This window comes from Lemur catta, chromosome 24 (assembly GCF_020740605.2).
Source record: "Lemur catta isolate mLemCat1 chromosome 24, mLemCat1.pri, whole genome shotgun sequence".
Lineage (NCBI taxonomy): Eukaryota > Metazoa > Chordata > Mammalia > Primates > Lemuridae > Lemur > Lemur catta.
Window position 1 is genome coordinate 5337277 of NC_059151.1, and position 23046 is coordinate 5360322.

General features: G+C 37.2%; 1 protein-coding gene across 5 annotated transcripts in view; it reads right to left on the bottom strand.

Moving 5' to 3' along the window:
* FAM13A (family with sequence similarity 13 member A) overlaps positions 1–23046 on the bottom strand; it is a 180172-nt gene that overhangs the window by 93489 nt on the left and 63637 nt on the right. For all 5 annotated transcript variants that reach the window (XM_045536820.1, XM_045536829.1, XM_045536823.1 and 2 more), the window contains one exon: positions 19680–19763. In XM_045536820.1, coding sequence (XP_045392776.1) covers positions 19680–19763 — 84 coding nt within the window. The remainder of the gene's footprint in view (positions 1–19679; positions 19764–23046) is intronic.

The following is a 23046-nucleotide window of genomic DNA, read 5'->3' on the forward strand; positions in this document are numbered from 1 at the left end:
ATTACACATTGCCGGATACCTTAATCTTGGTTGTCTCATGTTCCTAGGTCACATGGCCTCAACCAGATCTCTAGAGACAGAGATTAGAGCCTCTTTCTCTTCTTATTTCTTCCTTTCTCCTTCCTCCCTCTCTTCCCCTTCTTTTTATTATTATTTTTTACCATAAAGTCTAGCAAAGTTTTGGATCCATTAATAATTATTGTTAGACAACATACTTTTCAACTATAAGATATTCTCAAGACACTGATTGTCCTCAAGACTATTGTAACAATTAAAAAAATTAATATGGGAATAATTATGAACATAAATACTAAATAAATTCATGCTTCTATGAGTATTACATAAAAGTGATACATGAATAAATGTATACAACCATGAATTGTCAATTAAAAATATTAATAATTCATAAAAAACAGTACACACAAAATATGTGAACATTATTTGGCAAAAAGTTACATTTAGCATAGAGCAAAGTGAACACTCAATAAAAGCTAACTTTTATTTTGTGATGTAAAATTTGCCCAAATTTCATGATTGCCAATTAATTGTTCATGGCATTTCTTTGAAGAGCATTTGTAAGCTCATGAAAATCAAGGAAAACACGGAAAAATTTAAAAAATTATGAGCTTATAAAAACATTTCTATAGTCCATAATATTTGCCAAGATTTTTTTTACTGACAAATACTGTATATATTTATCAGATGCAACATGTTTGAAATATGTATTACTATGGAATGGCTAAATTGAAGTAATTAACATATATGCACTACCTCACATACTTATTTTTTTGTGTGGTGGGAAACTTAAAATTTACTCTCTTAGAAATTCTCAAGAATGCCAAGATTACTTTTTAAAAAGAAATATTAAGATAAACAGCAAGAGAACATGACAAGTATAAATATATGCTATTATATATTTCATAAAGGGTCTCCTTTTGAATGTAGTTATTTTTCTTAAGAGCAGACATAAAAAAAATCAAAAAAGCACTGGAAAGCAGTAAGATTTCAAACCAATTAGATAAAAATCTCACATTTAGATTTAGTTCCCTCTTGATATTACAGCAAACAGAAGAGTAGTTGTTTGGCAACACTTCATGGTATTAAAACAAGGAGACAACATTTTAGGTTCAGTGATGAATTGCTGAATGGACTATAGAACCCCCAAATTATATAAAGGTGTAATATTCAAAGGTAAAAAAAAGTAATATGCAGCTTATTTCATTCTGTCAGGTTATATTAAAATAGCCTTTATAATGCAAATCACTTAGAACTCAGACAATAGCAAGTACATCAGCTATATTTTGTCTACGAATATTTCTGTGATAATTTCTATAGAAATAACATAGACATGATTGTCATTAACCATGAACTTTAAAATATAAACTCATTATTTATACATCAAAGTAGTACAAAGAATTGAGCTCATAAAAATACCACACGTAGTTTATGAAAGAAGAGAATTGCTAGGGGAAAAAAAGTAGCTCAGTAACTCTCAGACTACTGGAACTGTGAAATATACATGCATTATTTCAAAAGGAATGAAAGTTTTTAAAGAGGACGAATGATATCTCTTCTTGAAGATATATCTTGGAGACTACATCTTCACTATAGCAATGACTATACGAAAAATAAAAATAACATGGTAAAATTTGAAAACCTGCTGTCTCACTGATATAATTTTAGTTCACACATGTATTAACTCTGAGGAAAAAAGAAAAGACCATTTGCTTTACTTTAGCCGGAAATGAGCTTTTTAGAAACTCATGATTTGAGCCAAAATAAATTTATACTACCCTTGGCCTTACAATAAAGGTAGAGGGAATAGGTTTATTTTTATGCTTTTGGGTATCCATGTCAGGGTCTAGATAGTTTCGTGTTGGTGTATGCTCTGCACGCTCTAGCTTGGGGGTGGCACTCACAGTCACTTCTCATCACTGAATTCTCTGAGAGCAGGAGCATTTGAGAGCAGTCAGCCAAGGCTGAGGATACAAGTGGCCATGTTACCACAATGTGGCTTTTAAAGAAATGCTTCTCATCCAGAGCTGATTTTGTCTGGAGACATCTTTGGTTGTCATGGTGGGGATGGGTGTGTGCTACTGGAATCTAGCGGCCGAGGCCAGGCATGTGACCAAACATCCTGCAATGCGCAGGACAGCCTGCCGTAAAAAGAGTTACCTGGTTCAAAATATCAGTAGTCCTGCTTTAGAGGGACAAGTAGGAAGAAACCTGTATTGAGGCAACGTATCGCTATACACTGCTCTTCTGGATCTATTCTCCCTTTGTAGCACCGGCACATTAAGACATAATGGACCAAGATAAGCTATGAATTTCGCAGAAGTGAGCCAAGGAGGCCACAGGGACTCCACTTAGGGTCAAAAGTCTTACTGTAACAAGTAGAGTGAATGTGTCCAGGGACACCCGGCTGCAGCAGGAAAATGGCCAAGGGTTTGGGATGTAGACTGGGTGGTTGGCTTTCTCTTTCCACTGCAGTTACAACTGACATCCACGAGTTCACACCACACTTTGCTTCTTTATTTTAGTCATTTCTTCATTTATTTAGTCGTTTAGTATCTTTTGTACTTGAAGGCAAAAACTAGGAAATCCTCCAAACCATCTATGAAGAATACTTTGCTCATGAGAATTCTGCCATTGGCTATTTGAGATAAAGATCTAGGTATATGCTGTGCGATTTATGTGCACAACTAAAATACAAACAATGCCAGGAATCTTAGAGTACATTCCATGCATGTATTTGCAGGTTTGGAGTAGCTCTAACTGTGGCATTATGAGGTACTTTAGTATTTAAGATGCCATGGGCAAAGAAACAAAGGAATGTCCTTTGAGAAAGTAAAATTAGAAAACAGTCTCTTAAATCCTGGTGCTGCTGCTGTTATAAACAAACATTTATTGTATACTTATTCTGGGCCAAGCATAGTTCCAAGAGATTTATATAAACTAACCCACCATTTAATTCTCACAACCACCCAAGGAAGCAGGAATTATTATAATCGCCATTTCAAAGATGAGGAAACTAAACTGAGGCACAAAGAGTTGATTTGTCCCAATGAGTTAGTGGCAGAGGTACAGTCAGAACCCAGATAGGCCTCAGTCCCTTGCTGAATATTTTTTGTTACATGTTAAATGCTAGAATTACAAGAAGAAATGGCATTTTTAGCTGAAAGTCATACTATCTCTCATAATATAACCCATCTTCTTTTTTCTTTTTGTATCAGTAGTTAAAACCTTCTTTTCTTTCAATTTGTCTCTCTGGTACCTGCTGAACCATTCTAGAAAGATAGCCTTAGGAAAAAGTCAGATTTGAGGGCAATACTAGATGAAAGATATGTTCATCATATTTTTATCTATAATAGGAAAAAATGTAAGCATTCTAAATAACCAAATTATTGTAATAGGTAAATCATGATTAACGGTTATTCAGCCATTAAAATATTAATATCTAAAAATTTTTCTTTTCTTTTTTTTTTTTTTGAGACAAGGTCTCACTCTGTCACCCAGGCTGGGGTGCAGTGGTGTGATCATAGCTCACCCCTCCTGGGCTCAAGTGATCCTCCCACCCCAGCCTCCCAAGCAGCTATTACAGCAGAAATGTTTGTCAGTTTTGTTAACTGCTGTAGCCCTGCCTCCCAGAACAGAACCTAGCAAACAGTGAGTGACCATTAAATGTTTGCATGATGAATGAATGAATCACTGAACAAACTAAATGATATCATCTACTTTCTTCCTAGAAACACTGAAATGTTACTAATCAATTGATACCATACAGCACATTAATTCTATTATGTAAACACTGTTCTTATGTTAAAAGTTTCATTTATGCTCAATTTCAAAAATCTGTCAGTTTAAAAAATAGCTGTGGTACAGAAATGGGAAGAATCGGATATAGAGCAGGGAAATTATTAATGCAAGACCATGAGTCAGGAAAATATATTTACTCCAACTATATGGCTCCGTGGTAGAGCCATCTGCCCTGGGACTCGGGTTCAAGAAGTCTTACCTAAGCTGCTCACAGGTAAATCTGTACATGGCAGTAGGGTGAGGCCTCCTATGAATTCTAACACAGGCTCCATTTTGCTATTTTATGAAGTTATTTGTTTAAATCCTTGACTTCAAGTCTTTTGTCAGGAAAAAATTTGGGCAAAAAGTAACTGTTTAAACCGAGCAGTTTAAGAATTTAGATATAACTTCAACAAATTTTCGATCTATTGGTGATACAAATTTTGCTTTTAAAAATTTCATCATTTATCTCTATGTTTGTCATCTAATCTCAAATGAAACCCTTTGGCTTCAAGTTCTTGCTAATTTAGAGGATGGGATTACACGGGGAGATGGGGCCTTAAAACAAGGTGTTCTCTAGAAGCTTTCCAAAGGGAGACTACTGAATAAGCAGTCAGTGAATCTCAACCAAGGGTGCACATTAGAATATTCTTTGGAGACCTTAAAAAGTACATTTCCCTAAATTCATTCACCACCCTACTTCCCAGTCACAGGTAGTATATCTGAGATGGAGCTCAGGCAGGTGGGAGTTTTTAAAAAATCCCTTAGAGTAACATTTGCTGCTGATTTAAATTTGTCAAGAAGTAATTTTTCTTTGAGATTTTTGAAAATAAGTGTTAACGTGAAAAGCAAACTTAGCATAAATAACTAAAGTGCTTGATCACAGCTAGCTGATACAAGTTTCATATTTATGCAAAAAAAAAAAAAACTTAGGTGGAAAACTAAGAAATTAGATGAGTATTTTAGAACCATTCAATTTTAGAGTTGGAGAGATGATCTACTCCAATCCTCATTTCAGAAATAAAGTCCAGAGGCCCAGAGAACGGAAATGATTTGTCCAAGGTTGCATAATGAGATAGCAGGGTAATTGGTTATTGAAATCCCTTTCTCCTGACCAAAGTGAAGATGAGCAGTGAAGATGAACTGCCAAAGCCAGGGCAAACTGAATGAGTACTGGTAGTCCAGGCGGCTTCCTCTGGCCCCTAGGAAAGCAGAGGGCTGGCTGGTGTGATGTGACGGTGACATCCAAGACCCTGGGGATCACAGCGTAGGTGTGCGGAGCTGTGAGCTGAAGGATCCTGGGTCTCCTGCAACCTCATTACCAGCCATGACGTACAAATTTTATTTAAGAGAAATAAATTTCTATCTTGTTTGGGGGTTTATGTTATAGACAAGAAAACCTAATCCTAACTAATCCAAGATTTGGCTCAAATATCACTTTATCAGTGACGCCTTCTCTGACATAAGTAACAAAATCCTGCCTTGTGCCCCATTTCCCACTGGCTTGACCTCACTTTATTTATATCCAATGTACCTTACACCATCTGACACCCTGTATATTTATTTATCTGTTGTCTTTTTCCACTGACCAGATACACGTTCCTGTTGTAAACACGGTAGGACGGAGGGAGGCCCAAGGAAGAGCATGCCCCATCCTTAAAGGAAAATGTCATTGCTTCCTTTTATTGGTCAAGATCTAGTCACATGGTGACACCTAGCTGGCAGGGAAGTCAGGGAAAGTAGTCTTACGCAGCAATGTCCCCAGCTAAAAATCTGGTTTCCTATTACCAAGGAAGAGAGGGAGACCGGAACTGGGGAGGCCACTAGCAGTGTTGATCACATACTTAAAAGAAATAAAGGAGCATCCCAGTAGGACGTCTGGGGAGAGGCACTGCAGATAGGAGAGCAGGGCAAAGGTCCCCAGGAGGACGCATGATGAGAGAGTCTGAGGACCAGCAACGAGGTCTCTGCAGCCGGAGCCGGATGAACGAGGAGAAAGAGGCAGGAGACAGGGGAGCTAAGCAGCGGGAGGCCCGGACCAGTAGGCCTGTAGGCATGTTAAAGACTTTGGCTTTTACCCGGAAGGAAATAGAAAACTTTCGGTGAATGTTGACCAGAGAAGTGACCATGATGATCTAAGTCTCATTTTAAAAGGATCCCTACTGCCGCATGGAGAGAAGCTTGTAGAAGGGCCAAAGTGGATGCAAGGAGACCAGCCAGGAGGTGACTGAGATGCCGGTGGCTTTGACCAGAAAGATGGTGAGAAGAGATGAGATTCTAGGTATATTTTAAAGGTGGAGTTGGCAGATTTGCTGATGGTTTGGACAGGAAGTATGGGGCAGGTAGGCATCAAGGAAGACTACAAGGTTGGCCTGAGCACTGAAAGCATGGAACTGCCATTATGGGGCTGGAAAAGAGAGCGGGAGGCGCAGATTGTGGTGAGGAAATCAGGAGTTTAGCTTTGAACATGCTAAGGCTGAGACGCCCATAGTATAGCCAGGTGGAGATGGAGTCCGAGTTGAGAGACCGGAACTAGATGTATAAGTTTGGGAGTCATCCATATGCAGATGGTATTGTAAAACCAAGTGATTGAAAGTGACCATTTAGGAAATGAATCTAGATAGAGAAGGGATAAGGACGAAGAATTGATTCCCAGAGCACTTCGAGGTTTAGAAGTCAGAGAGAGAAGACCCACTTAGGGAGACTGAAGAGTGGAAGTGAAGGAGAGAGAAAGAGCATATCCTGAAAGGCAAGGGAAAGCATTTCAACAAGGAAATACAGTCACCATATGACCCAGCAACTCCAGGACACATGTCCACATAAAGACTTGTACATGAATGTTCATAGCAGCATTATTCAGAATAGTCAAAAAGTAGAAACAACTCAAATGTCCATCAACTGATCTGTGGATAAGCAAAATGTGGTATGTCTACACGATGGAATAATTTCAGTCATAAAAGGGAATGCAGTCATGTTAGCTGATACAGATGAATCTTGAAAATACGTTGAGTGAAAGACAGTAACAAATGGACATATATTGTAGGATTCCATTTATATGAAATGTCCAGGACATGCAAATCTACAGAGACAAAGTAGATTAGTGGCTACAAGGGAATGTAGGATGAGAAGTAACTGCATATGGGTGTAGGGTTTCTTCCGAGGGTAAGGAAATGTTCTGTAGTTGGAGAGTGATGCTGCTTGCACAACTCTATACTAAAAACCGTTCAATTGTAATTTTGAAAGGGTAAATTTTACAGCATATGAATTATATATATCTCAATAAAGCTGTTATTAAAAAAAGGAAGGAGAGAACCAAGTGTGTCAAATGCTGACAGGGTGAATGAGATGAAATTTGAGAACTAACCGCCGAATTTGGCAACGTGCTGTTTCGTGTTGTAGTGGGGATTGATGAGAGTGGATTTCAGAGAGAAGAGGAAGTGAGAACAGTAAGCATATGCACAATTCTTCTGAGCATTTTGTTGTGATGAACAGCAAAGGAATGGGGTGATTGCTAAAGGGAGCTGTGGAGTCAGAGGATTTTTTTTTTTTTAAATAAGATAGAAAACATTACAACACATTGTTATTCGAATGGAAATGATCCAGTAGACAGACCTAGAACTGATGATGCAGGAGAGGGGAGAGGAAGGAGGCAATTGGGGGAGGAGCGTTCTTGAGTGGGTCAGAGGCGCTGGGATTAGGCAGACAGGGGAGGGGCCCACCCAGGAAGGAAAGAAGGAAGGACAGGTTGTCCTTATTAGAGTGAGTGATCCCAAGTGTTTTTTTCTCATTTTTCTATCTCTTGCCTGTAAGTCTTTGACATATAAGAGGTGATTAATGAATGTTCAATAAAATATTTTCCTTGTAAAAACAAATATATTCCTTTGTTGTTTATTTTTCCCCTCCCTTGCTGCCCCAAATATATGGCTGATGAATCAGTTGGACCAATCTACTTATAAATTATGTATTATACAACTATAACCAGTTTTTCCTTACAGGTTTCTTTATATATAACTGGAATAAAATAATATGTTCAAAAAGTAATTACAACCCCTTCTCTGAACACTAGTTAAATAAGTCCACCAAAGCACTGATCAAACATGAAAATATCTTTTGATAATGACATTCATATGTTCTTAAAAATATCCTATTCTTCTCAGCATAAATATGGGGGGCGGGGGTAGGAAATAATGCAGCCTAGGTTTCTCCAAAAAATACAAGTTAACTCCTCAGGGAAAGATAAGAATGCTCAGGATTCTGTGCTCTAAGACTTCTCATACTGTTCCGTAACAGTTGCGCTGCTCCCTCTGGAAAACTCTAGAGCTCATTATCTCTGATTGTAGATAGTAACTACTATAATTATCTGGTGATCTGTTTGCATTTCTATGATAAATCTATAAATGAAGGTACATTTGTGGGGTGGGAGGGGAAGTACCTCCCACCTTCAACCAATAATAGTGAAAGGATGTTACATTTAAAGTTTCTTCTGAAGGTGCTGTTTGGGGAACAGGACAGCACATCTGTATCTCTGTGCATTTGCCAGTGTGTGTTGTGAGCATTACTGCCAAAAAATGATGAAAGGGATAAAACAAATGGTATTTATTCATCATCCAAGCTTTCTTTTAATGTAGCCCTTACTATAAACAAGGAAAGCTGACGGAATGTTTTGCACTCCTCTTGCCAAACTGGGAATCTAATGAAGTCTATTCACAAAGCCGACTGGAAACTACAAGGTCAGGAGCCACCGAGGTCTCCATTAGGAGGACCATTAGGCGCTGCTCACTGTGACAAAGCCACGAAGTGTTACCAGTTACTTGATTTTATAAAATGCACCTTTTCAATGAATTAGAAGCCATTTACATTGTCATAAGTGAACACTTTGTTTTACAACATATTCATTTGAACTCTCTTTCTCCCTGTTGCTAGCTGCATGATTTGCAGCAAGTCCTTTAAGTTCTCTGAGGCTCAGTTGTCTCACATCTGTATAATTAAAAACCGATGCCTCAAAGTTGTGATAGAAACTAAATAACTCATGTATCATTAGTGCCTGGAATAGATCGGGCACATAGCAAATGACAGAGGGCAGAGCTATTAATTTTCATAATAATATAAATAATAAAGACTGTAGAACTTGGGAAGACATGTCATTATGACTAAACTATCCTAGTGGTTTAAACTTAAATAGTATTTTTCTTTTCTTTCTTTCTTTTTTAAGGCTGGTCAAGTGAAGCAGTGGGAGTGGAGAAGGAACAAAGGAATCTGTAACTGGTTGTGATCAATTAGTTGTAAACACCACTGCCCTCGGACTAACCTTAAATAGCATTGTTCAAATTTGACAACGATTCAGTTCAAGAAGCATTTACCAAATGACAATGACATGCTGAGCCTTAGGCTAGGCCCTGGCATCATTAATGATGACAGCTGTAGTCTTAAAGAAGTGCACGGCCAGCAGGAAGATAGACACATGGACTCTAGATATACAACACTGACCCTCACAGCCTTATTCTGAAAGAGCTTATAGTCTACTGAAAGGCAGACAAAAACCATTCGCCCACTTATATCTGGATGTCATTCCTCTGTGTTTCCTCACCATTCACCAAATCCCGGCTTTTATCTATATACTCTCCTTCTCTCCCTGGCACTTTAGTTTGCACCCCTCACCTTTCTCATTTGGACTGTATCTTCCTTACGGTCTACTTTTTGATCTACTCTCTCTCTTGCCAGGGGTGATCTGATCCTGACTAAAATTGCTCGTTGGCTTTCCATTTCGTATAGTCTACAATCCAAACTCTTAGGCAGCACATAAATGGCACCAGACTATTTCTGTAGGTTCATTGCCTGCAGCTTTCCTAGACACCACGCCCTGTAAACCAAGATTTTTCCAAGTCTATAAACATGCACATTCTCTCCTGAACCTCCCTCCCTTGGAACGTGCTGTTCCCTCTGCAACATATCCTTTTCCAACACTGAAGTTCCATCTTGGCTACTCGGTACATACATAATTTCTCTATGACTTAACACCGGCATAGATGTAATCAGCCGCTGCCTTCTCAGTTTGCTCATTATAGTACAGAGATGATTATGACTCCTCATTTATGTACCACCTCCCATCCATATGCCAATAATTCTTAAAGGTGTATCTCTGTCCAGATCTCTCTTCCGAGCTCAAATCTGTATCTAACCAGGAGCTTCAATTAACCTCTTCATTTGGAAGACAGTGAAACTAAAAGTACAGAGACACTATGGAGCATGCAGCAGGGCCAGGATTCAAACCATTAGACTACATGGTCGCTAATCGGCTACTTACCCACACCGCGAACCTGAGAGTCATCTTTACCTCAGTCCACTTCTGCTCATCTCCACCCATTCCAGGCTTTCATATGTTACTGCCTGGACAACTGCACTGATTGGTTTTCCCACTTCCACTTCTGCCTTCTTCTGATTATATTCACCATATAAAAGCCAGATTTACATTTTTAAAGCAGAAATTTAATTATAGTTGCCCTTATTTAAAGTTTATCAATGGTCTTCCATTTCCTTTTGGAGAAACTCCCAAATTCTTAATAGCCTGTGAAGCCCTTCTCCAGCCTCTGCTTCTCTCGTTGGGTTTTACCCTCCAGAAGCAGCCTCATTCAGTGATCCAGCCCCAGGACCTTCTTAGGAGCAGTTACAAAACTCAAAACACTTGTCCCCCATTCCTCATCCACTCTCAAGTGCTTTAGTCTCAAAGGAAATGGAGCTTCCTTCAAGGCTTTCCCTGATCCATCAGCTTAAACCAGGTGTTCTTGCTACGTATCCTCCGTGCACTCTATTTTCCTTCCAAGCAATTTACACAATGTATAACTAAACATTTGAGCATTAGGCTACATCCCTCACTAGTCTGAAGACCACACATCAAATTCAATGATCTGAATGCTTAGTTTCTAGTTCAATGCTGGGCATGTGAGAGACAATTAAGTATTTTGAAAAAATAAATTAATGCAGGCCAAATGTCTGGTAAGACAAAGAGAAGAAATCATCAAAATTTCATCATAACTCAGCATGAAATGACTAAAAGGACTAACATCAGAAGGTGAATGATTCAGAGTATACAAGCAAAATCACTATGCACCCAGATAAAATATAACTAATCCCAATAACATGCATAATTTATATAATGTCAACTTTCAAAACCCCAAAATTAGCTCCAAACTGGGACTTTGGCAATTTGAATTTAACTTACATTTCTATCCTGAACCTATAATTTAAAAAGCAAGTTATTTCTCTGTGCTTCCTTTTTCCTTAAAGACACATTTCTGCTGTAAAAATGAACAGCAATAATTAAAATTTCAACTTAAGAAGAAAATAGTTCGTGAAAAATACAGTATTACCATTCTGTAGTATCAGTGAAATGGGGAAATAAAAAACAAGTCTGCTTCATGTTAGACCAATAATAATAATACAAAATAAGATAAAACAGAGTTTTTCTTATTGGTTATTTTGTTCTAAAATCTATTCAATAGACCATAGTCAGATTAGTATTCTTAATACCCACCTACCCTCTCCTAATGTCACGTCTTTACTCACAAAACTTAACTGCCAGTGTTTTTAATATATAATCAATTCACACAACTACTTAAGCAAAAACACTTTATAATGGAGAGCTAAATGAGGAAAGTACATTGAATTGAAAGATACTTCATAAAATAGGAAATATAAATAATAAGTCTACACATAGAAATGCATGGAATTTCATTAGCAATAAATAAAGTAATAAATTCACAACAGGGTCTTACTTTCAGTCCTTTTGCTCACAGAAAAGGATTAAATTATAACACCTAAAACTGAGGAGGATGTGTGCAACTGACACGCTCATATTTTCTAGTAGCTTGTGTAAATTTTTATAACTCCTTGGCAAAAATTTAATTTAGCACTAGGTTTTAAGGGTCATAAAAATGTTTATAACACTTGGATTAGTGAATTCGCTTCTAGCAATCTAACCTGAGGAAATAATTCTAAGAAGTAAATCTTACGCTAAAAAATGTTTACCCAAGCAGTATTTATAATTTTGAATAATATTATAATACTGAAAACATCTGAAATACAGCAGTATGAGAATAACCATCATTGTTATTATGAAGCCTCAACTAACATAGAAAATGCTTATATTAAGGAGAAAAGGCAGAAAATAACATGCTTATAAAACATATCTTTCTTGAACATATTCACACACACATAGGAAAAGAGGCAAAATATTATACATCAAAATGCTAACAGGTATTAATACAGGTAGAGAGGGGGAAGCTGGGTTTTTGCTTTTCTCCTCTATTGTCTGATTTTTTGAGGGTTTTTTGCAATGTTATTTGACTTTGATCATGAAGATAACAAAAAAAACTTCAGTTGCTCCCCACTACCTACTTAAAAAGATTTAAATTTAGGAGTCCCAATCTCTTATTTAAAGTACTCTTCAAGGCCGGGCGCGGTGGCTCACGCCTGTAATCCTAGCACTCTGGGAGGCCGAGGCGGGTGGATTGCTTGAGGTCAGGAGTTCGAGACCAGCCTCAGCAAGAGCGAGACCCCATCTCTACTAAAAATAGAAACAAATTATCTGGCCAACTAAAATATATACATAGAAAAAATTAGCTGGGCCTGGTGGCACATGCCTGTAGTCCCAGCTACTCGGGAGGCTGAGGCAGGAGGATCGCTTAAGCCCAGGAGTCTGAGGTTGCTGTGAGCTAGGCTGACGCCACGGCACTCACTCTAGCCCAGGCAACACAGCGAGACTCTGTCTCAAAAAAAATAAAAAAATAAATAAAAAAAAAATAAAGTACTCTTCAGTTCACCTCCACTTCCCCCTCAAATCTTATACTTCTCATCCCTTATACTGGATACAGCCCTTAACAAGGTCCCTCTCAGTGGGACCAGTGCTGGTGGTCACTCCGAATTTATTTAGTTAAGTGAATAAATCCTTTCTCTTTCTGAACATTTCTGGCTCCTTCCCTCCTAGAGAATGATTCTATTTTAGTGAAAGAAATTTGGTACTTTCCTGACATTCTATTTCCATAAAAAAGACTGTTTATAAAAATCATAATCTATTTAATTTGGAAATTGGAATTAGAAAAAGTCAACGGAGGTACCACACCAGTAATGTATTTTCCTCTTGTAGACACAGATTAATGAACTTTCTTTATTTTCTACTTATCATATCTTAAAATAGAAAACATATTTCAACAAATCAATTAGTCAAGTTATAGTCAATATTTAGAATTTTGTTTTCTTATTTAAAATTCATTCCATTAACATTTGACACACACAGTAAACTTGTACAGTGTCAATATTGGTTTTCAATATAATTACTAGGTATGGCTAATTATTTAGGACTGCAAGAATTCAGGCAATATTTAGCGACGGCTTTAGGAATCTTCTTTATCATTTATAAGCTATTTAATGCACATAAAATCTGGGTACAAGAGTCCCCAGTAGATTTTACATCTGCTCCTGATAGTGTAGGGCATGTTGTTATCACAATGAGCAAAAGTAAAAACTTATGGAGCCTGATGGAATGAAAAGTTAACAAGTAATTTTTCATAGCAATATCCACATGGTAGGTAAAGGTGTCAGATTTCTACGATACCCCACTGAATTCTATTTAACTAATTACTCTGTGAGTTTGGTAGCCTAGCCTGATAGGGAACTGCATTCTCAACAGTGTGGCTGACATATAAAATGGTCTTCAGAATGGATGCTGGGAATAAGGAGTTGTGAGCCATCAGATGCCTTTACATACAAAACACGTCTAATGTTAGTAGCTGAGAAGAGCTGCTGTCATCATGATTAGTATAAAAACATTTTAGAGCTTTTGCACTTAAGAAAGGCTCTAAACCATGGGTTAAGAAGTAAAATAAGAACAAAAAAAGATAACTTTCACTAAGCCCTATGTATTTATTAAGTCCCAAGCAGTATACCAATGATTTAAATATATTATCTTTGATCCTCATAACAACTCTGCAAAGCAGTAGAATAACATGGCAGAGGAGATAGGACTATAGAGATGGGAGGTAATATAAGGGTAAGGAGTTTGAGCTTTTGGATCAAATATATCTGATGTTTATTATCCCTACAACCTTGGGAAAGTTAACTAAGCCTCTCTAAGTCTCTGTTTTCACACCTATAAAAAAAAGTAGGAAAATGTGGTAGAATGTTACTGCTGTTTACCAAATATTGGTAAAACTGTCTTTCCTTCTAGAACATCCTAGCGTTATATTTCCTGCCCCACCGTGGCTGGGTGGGGCAACGTGATGAGTTCTGAGCAGAAATGATGGAGTTACCTCTGGGCCAGAGCATTTATTTGCCAATGCAAGATCCTACAGAATTCCTTCTTTTTCCTCTGGTGGAGTAACTGGTCACATTTGTGACGGGCTGCTCTGTCAGTCCAGGTCCCCGTGTGATCAGCATACATGGAGCCTGCTTGTCAATCTAAATTGGACAGGCAGCACGAACAAGAAAAAATGTTCTAAACCGCTAAGATACTGGGATTGTTTATTACTGAAGTATAACCAAGACTATCCAGACTGACAGGGATCATTTCTATCCTATAGTGTTGTGAGGACTTAATGAAGTGACATGAGAAGTCTTTTTCACAGTGTCTGGCATATAGTAAATACTCAAGAAGTGACGCCTACCTATATTATCATTATATATTATCCATCTTATAAATCAGAACACTTGAGATCACAATATACTCTGTAATGTGCCCAATAATGTATCACTATTAGGAGACACAGTTGCTTCCCTGTGACTCCGAAGCCAAAGATCTTTCATTAACATCTTCCTTCTCTAGTCATCTGACCCAGCAAAAAAAATAATAATTATTATCCTTTTGTTCACATTTGTGCCTTTTCAGTTATTTTTCTAAAACCCTCTGAGATAGGAAAATAAATTCCCTTTTATTTAGATTTGTTTTCTCTTTGCTATTTATTTTGCTTAATAAATTTTATCACAGAGCAAGGCAATCTTTATGTAAGATTTAGCAATCAAACCCCTCTACAATTTGGCTGCAGCCTACCTTTCAGAATTTATCTTCTATTACTTCCCTTCATAAACAGTCCACTCATACTAGTCTAGTATATAAACTCTGATCAAAGTATAAGATGCTCACTTTCTCCTTCCAGTCTTTGCTTATGCCATTCTATCTGAAATCCTTCTTCTGTCCAGTTTCCAATTCTTCTTTTTAAAAATTCAACTTAAATTCTCTCTCTTTCATGCAGCCAGCTCTAATAAATTTAATAGCATATATGGTCTAATCCACTTATTTGAAATTTGTTTGCTTGTTTGTTTGAGACAGAATCTTGCTCTGTTGGCTAGGCTAGAGTGGCGTGGCATCAGGCTAGCTCACTGCAACCTCAAAATCCTCCTGGGCTCAAGTGATCCTCCTGCCTCAGCTTCTCGAGTAGCTGGGACCACAGGTGCATACCACCATGCCCGGCTCATTTTTCTATTTTTAGTAGAGACAGCGTCTCACTCTTGCTCAGGCTGGTCTCGAACTCCTGACCTCAAGTGATCCTCCTGCCTCGGCTTCCTACAGTGCTAGGATTACAAGCATGAGTCACCCCTGCCCGGCCTTTCATATGAGTTTTGGACTGTGGGGCATAAAGCCTGGAAACTACATCTCCCAGAATCTCTTGCCAGTAGGGTTCTGGTTAATTTCTTCCAGTGAGAGGAATTCCCATATGATTTGGAAGGCAGAGGAAAAGATAATGCTACTTTGAGTATTATAAAGAAAACCAAAAAAATCGAGACAAAGTATTTGGAACACAAACAACTGAACACAGCTAACAAACTCCTACAAATCATTAAGAAAAAGGCAAACAATCCAACAGTAAAACTGTCAACAGCAGGAAAAAGCAGTACACAGATTAAGAATCAAGATATGACCAAAGGTTAATAAACATATGAAAACATAAACATGAAAAGCTGCCCACTTGTATTCATCAGGATAGACTACATTATGATGAAGTTACAAATTAACCCAAACATCTCAGTAGCTTAACAAAACAGAAGTCTATTTCTTGGTCATGACACAGATCCAATGTAAGCTGATGGGGGCAACACAAAGTCACTAAAAGATCCACGCTCCACTGTCTAGTTGCTGTACAGAAAGAAATGGCTGGAGAGTCATGCAAAAACTTTTGAATTCTCTGCTCCTGAAGTGACACTTGTCACTTCTGCTCATAGCCTATTGGCCAGAAGTAGCTGGCTGGCCCCTAACTGCAAGGGGCAGGAAAAAATGGATATTCAGTTACTAATAAATGTCTCTGGCACAACTAGATATTAGAGCAGTTAAAACTAAGGCAGTGACAAGATGCATCTCATACCCATTAGACTGAGAAAAAAAAAACAAAATCTCTGCTATTAGGGGCTGGTGAGGACATGAAAAATAGAAAAAATCATATAGAACTGTTAGCATGCAAACTGGTACCACATCCTAAGAGGCACTTGTAATGTGTGGACAAGCTAAAGATGTACATGCTTATGCCCCACATGCATAAAATGCGTCAAGTGAAAATTATTCACTTAAAGATAGTTTGTAATAGCAAAATACTGGAAGCAACCTAAATATTGGAGACAATCTAAGTATTGGGGAAAAAAACTATAACAATGGCTGAAAGTGAATACTGATAGAACATATTGAAAAGAAAATTTAAAAAGGAAACTGCAGAAGGAGGTGCTCTGCATACTATTTTTATACAAAGTTTTAAAACCTGAAAAACTATAATATACATTGTGTACAAATATATAGATATGCAGTTGGCCTATAATATGCATGGAAATAAATATTAATTTTAAAATAACGTTAAAAGGGGAGGAGAGGTTATACACTAGAGTACATTAATCATAAAGCTACTTGTATCCTTTAATTCTGACAGGCAATAAAATCTAAAAAATGTACTCTTCCATATTCAAAAGTTATTCTTTATTAACTTTATGTTTGTGCTTTTTATATTAATGATAAATTAGAAATGGTCCCTGATGCCTGTAATCCTAGCACTCTGGGAGGCCGAGGCAGGTGGATTGTTTGAGCTCAGGAGTTGGAGACCAGCCTGAGCAAGAGCAATACCTTGTCTCTACTAAAAAATAGAAAGAAATTATATATGGACAACTAAAAATATATATAGAAAAAATTAGCTGGGCATGGTGGCGCATGCCTGTAGTCCCAGCTACTCGGGAGGCTGAGGTAGGAGGATCGCTTGAGCCCAGGAGTTTGAGGTTGCTGTGAGCTAGGCTGACGCCACGGCACTCTAGCCCAGGCAACAGAGTGAGACTCTGTCTCAAAAAACAAACAAACAAACAAAAAATAGTCCCAATATTCAAAATGGCTAAATATATGACAATACATGAAATATTATGAATATTAGATAATATACATTAAGTAGTTAGTACAGTGCTTGACACTTGATCAATGTTAGTTATCATCATCATCACTATTATTTCTATTACTACTTCTGTTACTTTTTAAAAATTCTTAAATTTTTTTTATTGACACACAATATTTTTCTACTATTACTCTTACTAAAGGAATAAGCACACAAACTAGGTTGATGCATAGAAGTACATGGTGGAAATAATGTTAACTTTGATGTTATCTTCTGTGTCATCTATTCCAATTATTTTTTGGCATATATAGTCTACATAGTACTAGGTATGAAACAGATGAGTATGACCTTGAGCTAGCAGGGCTGGGAATCATTACTCATGCAGAAGTGTCATGGCATTATGTAATGGAGGTATCATTTTTTCTTCCATCTTGGACTCAAATCAAGAAGTGGCTTTCCTACCTAAAGAAGAGAAATATAACCCTTTTCATTGCCCAAGAGCAGAGACAACAGCTGGCAGAGGGAACACACATGGGGACAGATGGCTTATACTAGAGAGACATCTCCAGAGCCAATGGACACAGGCCATTTCTGGATTGCCATTTTCCATCTCTAGCCTATATAGGGATCAGAAATACTTATCAGAAATACAGCTGTAACTAGAGATGTCTGAGAAATACAGCAATGAAGGCCAAACGGAGTAACATTAATACCATGGCTACACATCATTCTCATAGCTCACTAAGTCACTCTAGAAAGAACACACCAACCATATTTTTAAGGTGTTCTCAGCTTTAGCTTTCAAATATTAATTGCAGGAAAAAAGATTTTAAGATAAAATCTTGGTGACAGAGATAATGCCTAAGTAATCTCTTCTAAGTTCACATGCTCTGCTTCATTTCTGGGATTTGAAATTACAAAGATTATAATCACCCCAAACTAAGCAGAGCTTACTTTGCTCATGTAAATTTAAACTTGCTCATGTAAGGTCACAAAGAAGCTAAAGTCACAAACTAAGATTTAACCAATTAAAATAATTTCTCTATTAAATTAGTTGGGTCATAATACAGGGAGACAGATGAAGGGGAGGACAATAAGTACACATTAATTATTGATTCTGTATGTGACTAAAACATTTCAAATAGGATTAATTTCATGAAAGTAATAGACTCCCTTCAAACAATGTTTATGACCGGTTTCAAGAGTATCTTTCATTTAGGAATTGATTCATAGGGTCTCATCACCTCAAAGTAGTTACATCAATATAACTACTTCAAGTTAATAAGCAAATGTTACCTAAAAATGTTAATTAAATCCATAACATTTTTTCAACGCATTTGTTTTACGAGTATATTTTTGACACTGAATTTTTATTAACTACACAGTCAACAAAATTTCTACTATACATTTGAATTAATTATTGCACACACAAATATTTCAGTGAAAAAGGTAAAAAAAATAGTTTGAATGTGTAACGGAAACCATGATGGATAGCTGAAATACCTTTCTAAAAAATGAAGGTAGAATAGTTTTATAAGGAAAGATATTTTTATTTTTTTAAAAATAAACTGAACACTCTTGCCATAAATAAAACAGTAATGGCTTGATACTTCACTTAAATTGTCTTTGAAAATAAAGCTACAATTATTTTTATAGTTACTTGTAATTAACATCAAAGAATAGAATTTTTTAAAATTTTGCCTGTCATGGACTAAAGAAAGTTTGGAGAACATTCTGTCTTAGAAATGGAAAAAAGTAGCTCTATAAATGCCATAGTGGCCAGTTAGAGTATTCATATACCGAGTAAATAGAAGTTCTACTCAAAAGAAAAGATTAAAGATTAGGAAAGTAAGGGGCTATAAAAAACTAATACAATCACCTTTCTGAGTGGACAAATGACCAAAATCTCATGACATATTTGGGGTTCAAGGAGTTTTTCTTTTTACTGGCAAAAATAATTATGTGCATTTTGGAGTTTTGTTAATAAAGGAAACACAGTTTTACATATTAGACCCTTTAATTCTGTCACAGCCATGATAGTTCTTATATTTTCTTATTAAAATCTACTTAAATACTTTCTATTCACCATGTGTTACTTTTATAACTACGAAAAATCAATAAAGTGATTTCTATTTTGAAAAACAAAAATGACAGCTGGACATTTTACTTTACCCACGGGGGGGGGAAAAGCATCTCATGTGTTTCTATTATGCTCACAAGTACCTTGGGAAGATCTACTATACTTCATTATTTCCTAAGTTGGAGGCTGGAAAATTCTGGTTAAGCAGAAGTACAACCATATGCTAAAACGTATCAATGTCTGTTAAATAATAGCAGTGTCCTGAGAATTTTTGGATGAATATAACTTTGAACTAAATGTTCTATACCAAAAGTGCTTTTTATACCACCAGGTTTTTGCCTCCAAAAAAAGAAAAAAAAGGGCAAAATAAATACAAACAACAGAGCACGGAAAACGAGCATGAAGAGCCATGCTAAAGGTTTCACAGGGTAGCCTGAAGAGCAGATACAGTTTACCTTGGTTTTTGGAGATGGTTTGGGCATGTCTCTTTCCAAGGCCTTTGTTAAAACGATCGGTAGGGAGTTCTTACAGCTGGCCTCCTATAAAAGAAGTATATAAAGAAACATTAGAGATTAAAGAACATTTACCCTTACCAGAAATAATTACAAGGTAGTGAGAAGCAATTTTTAATGGAGACAAGGCATTTCTGGATTGAGCTGATCACATCAGAAGCCGGTGAGACTGCAGTGAGGAGTCAAAACTTTTCCTCTCTTATGTGTCACACACAGCACTAAAGTAAGACAAGGCAGTGATGGAGTTGTGGGGCACACCGGACATATGTGTTCAGAGATGAGCATTAGAAATCTTATCGGCACCGTCACTTTATCACATACACATCCACTACAGAAAACTCACCTCTTCTTTTGAGAAACGAATAGTTAATTCTCCAAGATATCAACCAACAAACTTAAAGTCGCCAACTTCCCTCACAATATTTTACAGATGGGTTCTGATTCTTTACATACTTCATCTTAAATTCCTTCAGCTAACTTAGCAAACCACTAGTGAATAGGGATAGTTTCATACTAATACCATAACTGAGGAAAAATATATGAGTATCTGTTTCTGAAATTATTAAACTTTTAAGTCCTTGGTTCACACCAAAACAGTATTTGCAAAAATAATGGCAGAAATTACAAGGAGGCAGCTTAGATGGAGTTATAGAGCTTTACTATTTATTCCTACATGATAAACAGAAACAATAATCATCTTGTTTGTTTTTTCAATAATGTAGGGCCTCACTTCTGAACAGGCATTAACTGAGCTAAATTTTCCACAGATGAGTCTATCTCCATATTGAAATAGGAAAACAATACATAGAAGGAAGATTACAGACAAGGCAAAGCTAAGCGGAAAGTAAGATTTCTTTTACTTGCTCCATAATCCTCTGCATCCCATTTCTTCCCTTACTGTGCCTACAATTCAGTAAGCTAAATCATAGATTTTTTTTGTTTCCTTTATAACTAATTATTATAATCTTAAAAAAATTTAGTCTGTATACTTTACAATGTTACTAAACTTGCTGGAAATATATTCATTTACTTCATGTATTATTAGGATAAAATGTCCCTAAAGAAAATAACAATATTACTTACTACTAATAAATATCACACCTTACAATGTGTCAGGCACGGTGCTAAAGATTCTGCATTCACAATGCCATTTTTACTCCCAAGAACCCTATGAACCAGGAACTACTGTCATTCATCATCATCACCCTTTTAAGGACAACACAGTGAAGGATTACAGAAGTTAAGCAAACGTGCCCAGTGTCACATAGGACTCAAAGATGGTTCTGTAATGATTTTTAAGGCCTGGGCTCTCATTACCTTTATATACTACATCTCATCCACTTGACATCTTAAACCACTAAGCAGTGGAGTCATAGCATTTTAGAGCCAAAAGTGTTTTTTAAAGGTCAACTAGTCTACGCCTTTAATCGTACAGATGACAGACTTGGATCCTGAGGTGATATGCCCAAGATCACATAGACAGTGGCGGAGCTGAGACGCATGCCCGGACCACAGAACAGCACCTGTTCTTGGGTTTGTGCTAGGAACAAACATTCCCTGACTTGTCGGGAATTGGGAGCCTCTTCCAAGCTGGGAGGTAGCTGCAGGTGCTGCCAACTCCCTCAGCCGCCTACGGCCTCACGTACAGCCCCCGGGAAGGACCAAAGGGTACATTTCTGAGATGCCCAAGTAAGTCTGCATTCCGGTCTTACCCTGTCCCACCACTTACAGCACCTGCCGCTGGTAAAGCCACTTACTGGAAATAGTGAATGAGCCCATGCCTGCTTCTGACTCACTGTGAGAGGGATACACTATATCCAGCATGACATTTAGAAGAGCCAAGTGATTAACTGCATAATCCATTGCATAATTTGGCTACACTTGGACAATATAATTATGTTTAATGTTTGTACCCCTTTTTGAAATTACTGGTATGTCAATGCTAGGATGTGATGAGAAGAAACAAGGCTGTTCAGGGAAATGAATAGGAATGGTTGACCTTTGTTTATGACTGAGAGTTTACAAATGCTTATAATTCTTTCTTACTTATGCACAAAATAGAAGTGATGGTATTTATTACTCCTATTTTTCCTTTCTGTCCCTGTGAGTTAATGAGCACAAGGCTGACAGCTTTTCCCTATAAGATTCTGAAAGCATTTTTTCTAAACTTTTATCTGAAAATGTTATCTATATGAATTATGTTTATTTTTTGTTTTATGATTTTAAATTCAGACGAAGTAAAGTTTAGCAGTCAGAGAAATGAACTGGGAGTCAAGAGATCTGGCTCAAGGAAGAAGCAATACTTATCCATAAAAAGACAAAAACCACCACCTGTTCAGAGTTGCAATCCTAATACCCCACCAGGATGGTACTGAAACAGCGGCCCCTCCCATGCAGCAAGCAGTGAGCCGGGGGTTCCAGAGCCACAGGACACAGGTGACATCTTCCTGCAAGGCCAGCACTACTCAGATTTCTTGAGAAAGGTAAAATAATTCAACCAGTAGCTGAAGTAAATAACTAGTAGTAACTCAATGTATTCTTTTAAAACATACAATATGAAGTGTGAAATATGAAGATAAAATGTTTGATAAATTGTACTTTTCAAAAGCCATTTACATTTGTAGATAAGTATCTAAGAGAATTGGAAATTTACAACCACACAAAACTTCTACACAAACGCTCAGAGTCGAATTACTCACAATAGCCTAAAAGTGGAAACAATCCAAATGTTCAGCAAGTGATGAACGGAGAAACAGAATATGATAGAGCCACACAATGGAGTACTACGCAGCTATAAAAAGTAAAGACGTACTGGTAACTGCTACAATACGGATGAACCCTGAAAACATGCTAAGTGGAAGAAGTTAGACACAAAGGAACATAAACTTTGTGAGTCTACTTATATGCAATGTCCAGATTAAGCAAATCTTAGTGACAGAAAGTAGATTAATGGTTGCCAGGGGCTGGGAGAAGGCAGGGACGTGGAGTGACTGCATGTTCTAGAATTAGGTAACGGTGATGGTTGCACAACTTTGCGAACATACTTCAAACCAATGAACTGCACACGTTAACAGGGTGAATTATATGGTATGTGAGTTATATCCAAAATTTTTACAAAGCCATTTAAAGCAAGTCCCCACCCTCTCAGGGTAAAGGGAAGAGACCTTGGGTTTGTGTTCAAACTCTTCCCTTAGAAGAACTTCTTTGAAAAAGTTTGAAGGGGGTTAGTTTGTGTTTCTAAGTGTTAAACTGTATGTGGGCATAAAAATTCACTTCACAGATGTTAACTGAATCCTCTTCCTAATTGAAG